The 8,077-nt window shown below is 34.6% G+C and overlaps 1 protein-coding gene and 1 pseudogene across 3 annotated transcripts in view; both read right to left on the minus strand.

Annotated features, from left to right (window-relative positions):
• ADAM2 (ADAM metallopeptidase domain 2) overlaps window positions 1-8,077 on the minus strand; it is a 72,577-nt gene that overhangs the window by 49,642 nt on the left and 14,858 nt on the right. For all 3 annotated transcript variants that reach the window (XM_037741456.1, XM_017537083.2, XM_037741449.1), the window contains exons 5-6: window positions 2,996-3,072; window positions 2,408-2,576 (exon numbers count right to left, since the gene is read on the minus strand). In XM_037741456.1, coding sequence (XP_037597384.1) covers window positions 2,408-2,576; window positions 2,996-3,072 — 246 coding nt within the window. The remainder of the gene's footprint in view (window positions 1-2,407; window positions 2,577-2,995; window positions 3,073-8,077) is intronic.
• Window positions 5,458-7,042, minus strand: LOC108310233 (annotated as a pseudogene).

Consider the following 8,077-nt stretch of genomic DNA (forward strand, 5'->3'; position numbering starts at 1 on the left):
AAAAAAAAAAAAAAAAAAAAAAAAAAGAAAGAAAGGAAAGGAAAAGGATATTCAGGTTATCCTAATTGGAAAGAAACAAGATAAACTATCTTTATTCAAGATGGCGTGAACATGTACATATAAAGTCACAGAGTTCAATAAAAAACTAGTAACTTTGTCAAGTTTGCAGAATACAAAACCAATATGGAAAATTCACTAATTATCAAATATTAATAATGAGAAATCCAAACTGCCATAAAATTTAAATAATATCTAAAATAATAAAACTTCTGTAAATAACAAAAGAAGCTTTACTGAAGATTCAGACATAAATACATAAAACATTGCGGAAATAAAGAAGACCTAAAAAATAAAAACTGCCTAACATTTATGGATAGAGTTGGTATTGTTAATATAGCAACATTCCTCAGATTTATCTACAGATTCAACACAATCCTGGGCGTCTTTTTATGGAAATTAAAAATAAATAAATATTTAAATACGTTTGGAAATGCATAGTAGCCAGAAAAACCAAAAGAATTTTGGAAAATAAGAATATTGAAGGCTGTACACTGACCAATTCCAAATCTTACTACAAAAATACAGTAGTAAAGAAAATGTGGTAGAAAATTAGGATAGACATAAAGATTAATGGACTAGAATTTTAAGTCTGGTAATAATCCTTAACATTTATGGTCAATTGATCTTTGAAAAAAATCAAGAACATTCAGTGGAAAACCAATAATATCTTCAACAAATAGTGTGAGAACAGTTGAATATTGATATGAAAAAAAATTTGAACCCCTACCTCATCCAATACAAAATATTAAACTGTATCATATATCAAAATGAGATTAAACAATAAAACATGTAGAAGAAACATAAGAATAGATGATGTGATATTGGTTGTGATGGTTAATTTTACCATAAACTTGGCTGAACCACTGTGTTCAGACAGTAGGTCAAACATTACCCTGGATGTCTCTATGAAGGCACCTTTTAGATGAAATTAACATTTAAGTTGGTAAAACTTTAGTAAAGCAGATTACTCTTCACTATGTGGGTGAAATTCATCCAATCAGTTGAAGACTTTTTTAGGAACCGGATTTTCCTAAACAAAAAGGAAGTCTGCCGGCAGACTATGTTGGTCTTAAAATGCAAATCTTCCTTGGATCACCAGCCTGCCAGTTTACCCTATGGATTTTGGATTTACCAAGCCTTCACAGTCATCTGAGTCCGTTCCATAAAATCTCTCTCCTTTTCTCTCTCTCCCTCTCTCTCTATGTACACAAATACACACATATAAATCTTATGTTGATTTTATTTCACTTGAGAACCCTGATATAGATGTCGGTACCAAGAATGAGGTACTAAGAAAACAGAATATTAAGGGGAAATCTTCTGAATTGGTTCTGGGGTTTTGGGAATTTGCCTTCTACTCCGGTTAGATTTAAAGCCAATTCTATAGAGAGCAGATAGGTCACGGCTTGATGTAGCAATAGAGACAGGCACTGATCAAACACTTATGAAGGCAAGGGTCTTGATGACCATGTATATGATGCTTTTGAACATTTTTGTCAAACTAGCAAATATAATGAGATTGGTTGCTCCTAATAGTGCTGGACAAAGTGGGGAAAGAACAGAATGAGCTTGAGTATTTGAATTACCATCTCAAGTGATACATAAATTACCCAAAAGCTTCTTCGTGTGTCTTAAAATAAATTTTTATATCCTATAGCCACAGAGCTGAGATTACTAAAAACCAAAAAACCAAACCCAGAATCTCGTCTTGTCATTGGATGAATTACAGTGCAAACAGATTTCCCAAACTCCCCTGGTATTACTGTCAAAGAGAGAGCACTGAGTGGGAAGCAGTGGGATCCTCAAAATTGTAATGGGAACCTAGAGAAGGACTGATGAAGCTGGGCTGTAAAACTCCTAAATGCTGGTGAGTTTTGTTTGCTAGTAGAAGAAGCCTCTCTTTCACTTTCTGAGGAAATTAATTAGCCCTGAATCCCCTAAGGAAAATATAATGACCTTCCCTGAGGCAGTTCTCTTTCAAGATAGGGGTGATTCTCCTCAGCACCCTACATATGTATCTGCAATATTTATGTGGATGGCATTTGTGTTTGTTACACCAGGATTTTAACACAATAACTATGAATAAAGGAGTGCCTCCGCTGACAATAAATATCTAGATTATAGAAAAAGATGCCATTAAGAGTTGAAAACATGATGATTGGAGTTCTGGAAAATTACAAAACTAGTTTTAAGGCATAATGATACAAGTTACGAAGTTTCTGATACATGTATCCATACATGTGGGTATATAAGTTTTGGTGTTTATGGATGTGTAAATACATAATTTATCAATTATAAACATTAGTGCTTATATTTTTGTATAATAATAACCATGTTCATCACCTACCTCTATGCTTTGTATTTTATAGGGTAGATCTCTTGATTCAATATCCTTCTCAGTATATAAGGAAACATCTGCTTTCTTATGTTTTACTTGGTAAATTACATGTTCAAAACCAACTGAAGACTCCAGGGGTTCAATTCCATAACTAACATTTTCAAACTGTAGTAAGCCTCTATAAATTTCAAAAAAAAAAAAAAAAATAAGTAAAATAATGTTTTGTGGAAAGCCAATAAAATACCACTTAGCATTATTTTTTTCATGGTATGCAGATTATTTTTAGCCTGATTCTAAAATAATAAAATAGGAGAAAGTTACTGGGTATTCACATATTTACTGAGTGACACCCCATAGTAATGCTATTAGCATTTGCCTAGCTGTTAATATTTCATGGCTTCCAAATATATTTAAAAAATCAGAATTCTGCAAAAAGGCAGGAGTCATTATAAGTATTTCCATACCATGCTTTTTCAGTGGCAATTTTCCCACCATAGCCATGCCTCACTTAACACCACTGAATATTATTTTAAAATGTTTAAAATAATTTTGAAGTCAATATTTTCCTTTGTAATTTATAAAACTGTAAATTACAACCTGAGTCCAGTACATGTGCTAACCATCACGACAGATTTTGGATAACCTTCAATATACCCTTGGTAGTGGCAGAAATTCTGAAAAATAAAAATAAAATGCACATACCTCCATTAGAATGGTTTGCGTTAAAGGCACAATTTTTAAAATAAATAAATTTTAAAAAGAAACAAAAAAAGATACAACTTTCAAATATGGAAAACATATATATGTTTTGTATGTGTGCATCAAACACTCATTGCTTCCAAAATAGATTTATAAGGTTATTAGCTGCTCATCTAATATGGCTCAGTTTTCCAAAGTGCTCCCCACAGATGCATAAAAATGAGTATATTTTCATATTTGTATATATTTAAATTAAACATTACATTCTCAGTTGTTAGAGTAAGGTGAACATCATCAAAACTTCTTTTTTCATACTGTTCTAAGTGAAATTAATTTTTAATTTCATCAAAATGTTTGTCAGTTCCATCAAAATTTAATTTGCAAATTTCACCTGGGATTTATATTGATCTTTGCTTTATAATTCCTCTTTCTACTGTGACACCTAAAATCTTAATTTGCACCGTTTTCCAAATACCATACTTCATCGACCTAACATACTGTATTTCTATTTCCCATCTTATTTAAAAATTTATGTAAAAATATGTATGCTTTTATTTTTATTATTAATTGGGGTGTACTTCATACTTTATATAATGAAGGTAAAAGTATCTTGAACATTTCACATCTTTTATCTCCTTCCTCTCAAATGTGGTTTATAATATCCAGATTGATTACATTTCTAATTCTGTGGAACAATTAGGAAGTTGCATCAACTTTAAACATAGGATGACATTGAGAAACTTAGAAATGAAAGAACAAGTCATATAGGATAAAATTTTCATGGAAGATTCAAAAAGCATCACTTATTATCCAATATCCTTTTCCAGTTTATTTTTATTTTTTATTTTATCATTGTCAGTTTTTGCATCATTTGCCTTCACTATAATATCTTCTTGTTTAATATTTTATTTGCACTTGAAAAATATCTGTATACACTTGATATACTTGCTGAATTTCTTTCTACTTCATTTAGAAGTTTAGTAAATTTCTACTTTATAAATTCTTGGAAGAGAAACGTTTAAATTTTTAAATATAATTATTATTTAACTCTTTCATGTCTGTCCATTGCCTTCTTCTGTAATTTGAGGTCTGTTTTTATGTGCACTCACATTTTAGATTGTTTTATCAACCTGATAATGTTACCTTTTAATCATGATGACTATCTGTTTGTCCTGGAGAGATCACAAAATCCAGGACAATGATGAATGGCTTATACTTGTCCTACTCTGGATGCAGGGAAAACACTCTCCTGGTCTAGCTGGCTGATTTTTTTTCTTTTGTAGATAAGTATTTACCAAAATAATAAGACTTTAGGAATGTGAATCATGTGGGGACTTAAGAAAAATAAATAATCCAATAAATACACCTGTTCCCAACCTAATGTAATGAGCTTTTTCCTAGGATAGACGTAGGACTGCAGCTTTGGAAAACATAATTTATTTTCATGGTAGTGTATTTTCACTATATTTGAGATCAAAATGCAACTACTTACCACATTCAGATTACTGATGCTTTGAATGCTCTGTAGCATTCTTGTTTTTTTTTTTTAATATATATTGTTGATTTAATGGAAATATTTATATGCAGTAAAACATAAAATGAATTATTGGTTGTATTGCTACATTTAAACAACATGCTTAAGTAACTAAAATATAATTAAGAATCCCAACATTGTCCTAGACAACTATTTTCAAATTAAAAAGTACATGATCACAAGTACTTAAAACTATAATAAAATTGATATTTATTTAACTATCTGTATATCCATAATAAAAGTTACTAGTTTGCTAGCAAGAATGATTTTTAACAAGGGTAATCTTGTTTAAATAGCTATATTTTCTATGTTTCCATTATTATTTTAAATACATATTGACATTTATTTTTAAATGAAACCACAGAGCTGAACCACTGAAGCACACTTCATGATAAGCACTGAAGAGAAAATATGAGACCACTATAATCCCTGATTACTTCATAAGGAAAACAGTCTGAAGAATATTATTTAAAATAAATGTAAGTACATATTGGGTTTGTGAAAGACTTATGTAAACGTAACTTGAATTTACCTAAGAAAAAGAAACACAAAAACAAATATTCAATAATTCCCTCCAAGAAACTTACTCAAATACAAGTTTAAGTAACAGCTGCAGGGTTGGGGTGAGAACGCCGGGCATGGAGGTGCATGCACCTGTAGTCCCAGCCCTTTGGGAGGCAGAAGTAGGAGGGTCATTTAAGCCCAGGAGTTCGAGGCTGCAGTGAGCTGTGATTGCACTATTGTACTCTGACATGGGCAACCGACTGAGACCCTGTCTTTAAAGAAAATTATTTTAGATGGAAAAGTTCACAGAAAGAGGCACTAATCAATCATCAAATATAATTTGTTTTCCCCTGAAACACAGCAATGTTAGATTGCTGTTCTTTTCACCTTCTCCTTGCTTCCCATGAAGGATGAAGAGGCAGCTGCAATTGCTGTTTTGCGTTTTCAAGTTTTCTTTGTAGCTTCTTGTTAAACTGATTCTTGATCTGAGGTTCATTCTGTGGAAAATCTAGGGATCTGGTTTTGGGAGCCTGTTCTTTGTAATTTCTTCTAGAGCTTTTAGATCCAGATAAAGAGTGGGAAAACACTGATTTTAACTTTCTGGTTTCTGTACTTGGCTTGGTTTTGTCATTTCTTCTATCTCCACAAGTTTCACCTGTATCTTCTTTAAGTAACACTTTTTCGAGGGGTTTTTGTTTCTTTTTTCTTTTTTTGTTTTTGAGACAGAGACTCTCTGTCTCACTCTGTCTCTAGGTGCCAGGCTAGAGTGCAGTGGCATGATCTCAGCTCACTGCAACCTCCGCCTCCCAAGTTCAATCAATTCTCCTGCCTCAGCCTCCTGAATATCTGGGACTACAGGCGCTCACCACCACGCCCAGCTAATTTTTGTATTTTAGGAGAGACGTGGTTTCACCATGTTGGCCAGGATGGGTCTGGATCTCTTGACCTTGTGATCTGCCCGCCTGGGCCTCCCAAAGTGCTGGGATTACAGGCGTGAGCCACCATGCCCGATGACAACTACTTTCCTTTCTTCATGTCCATCTGACTTTCCCAGTGAAGAAGTTACCACCACTATCACTATCTTCAGACATGGAAGACTGTTTGTAAACCTTTCTTCTGTGCTATCATCAAAATACTCCTCCTCTTCACATAATTCTTCTCTACCATCACTGCTACCACAGAGTGAGCTATCAGATACTTTCCTTTTTTGGTTTGACTTAGTGTTTTCAGTTTGGGGTCAGCAGGTGTCTTCTGGGACTCAAAGGAAACTACAGAATCCTTTCCTGAAGGCTTTGATGGAGAATTTGGAATAGTCACTGCTTTAGGTCCATGTTCTATCTTGCTATTTTTTCCTTTGAAGTAAGTATTGGTTTCTTTGCCAGTATTTTGGTTTCTTTCACTTTTTGCTCACTGATAATAGTTCCTTCATGCTGTAAATTACTTCCATTATCTTTTGAATACCAAGTGTTCTTAGAATAATTGTCCTTTGAAGCATTCCTTGATGTCTCAACTTCAGCAACATTTTGTCTTGCCTCTTTAAAGGTTTGGATAGCAGCTTTCAGCACGTCTGTCTCTTTTTTCAGAAGGGGATGCACTGCTAGTCTGGCAGTCGCTCATTCAGTTGCAGTAGAATCTGGCTTTTTGCTGATTTTTTCAAAGTTGATATCATCATCAAGAGCAGATTTAGTTACCGTATCAGGTTTCAATTTCTACATGGCATGAGTTTCTTCATGCAATTGTTGTGCCCGTCTTTGCTTTTTCAACAGTGCATCTTCAGTATCCTTTTTTGACTTCAGTCTGCCAACACTGCTGACAAGTTTTCGGATAATCAAAACTCGAATTCTCTTCACTTCTCTTCTCATCTTCACAACATCGTTATTGAGGTTCAGCGTTCCTAGCTGAGCCATGGAAGATGGAGGAATACGATCTGCTGCTGCTTGTGTGTGAACCCGCTTGTTTTTTTAACTGTACATTTATCTTTCATTATTACCCCTTGGGAAGTAGGAAGCAGAGTTATGTATGGAAGAATGATACAAAATTCAGATGTGGGATTTTCCTGTCTTCTCTCTCTCCTCTCTTTCATACATACAAACACACACACACATAGACACACAAACACACATACACACATAACAGTATACTAGTTATATTGAAGAAGGAGACCCAGGCATCTCAGATCAACTTCCCCTTTTCATATGTGATTCCTAAAACTGTAAACCAAAACCTTTTCATATGTAATTCCTGAGACTGTAAACCAAGACCCTTTTCATATGTAAAACTATAAACCTAAGATTCTTCCACGTGTAACATCTAAAGTGCAGCCTATATTAAGGCAGTATCTTCCTTTGTTAGGGGAGCTGCGTTTTGGACAGATTACCACCCAAGGCTCCCAGCCAAATAAACCCTCATTCCTCCTGTATTCCATGTCCGAGAGATCCGTTTCCTGTGGCTGCTCCTGCTACAATATGTTTTTATAGACTACTCTATAACTGACTCATAGAATAGTGTACTCTCTTGGGCAAAACTTAAAGCAACTGACCATATCTATTATTTCTTCTGTTAAATCCTAGCCTCTCTAAAATGCTTTACTTTCAAAGCACTTGACTGAGTCTCTATATAAAAATCAAGAATGCAAATGGAAAACACTACAGCAATTAGTAGAGCAGGGAAGAGGTTAAATAAAAGGACGGGCTAGGCGCGGTGGCTCACGCCTGTAATTCCAGCACTTTGGGAGGCTGAGGCGGGTGGATCACGAGGTCAAGAGATCGAGACTATCCTGGTCAACATGGTGAAACTCCGTCTCTACTAAAAATACAAAAAATTAGCTGGGCATGGTAGCACGTGCCTGTAATCGCAGCTACTCAGGAGGCTGAGGCAGGAGAATTGCCTGAACCCAGGAGGCGGAGGTTGTGGTGAGCCGCGATTGCACCATTGCACTCCAG

This window comes from Cebus imitator, unplaced genomic scaffold (assembly GCF_001604975.1).
Source record: "Cebus imitator isolate Cc_AM_T3 unplaced genomic scaffold, Cebus_imitator-1.0 Scaffold5, whole genome shotgun sequence".
Taxonomy (NCBI): Eukaryota; Metazoa; Chordata; class Mammalia; order Primates; family Cebidae; genus Cebus; species Cebus imitator.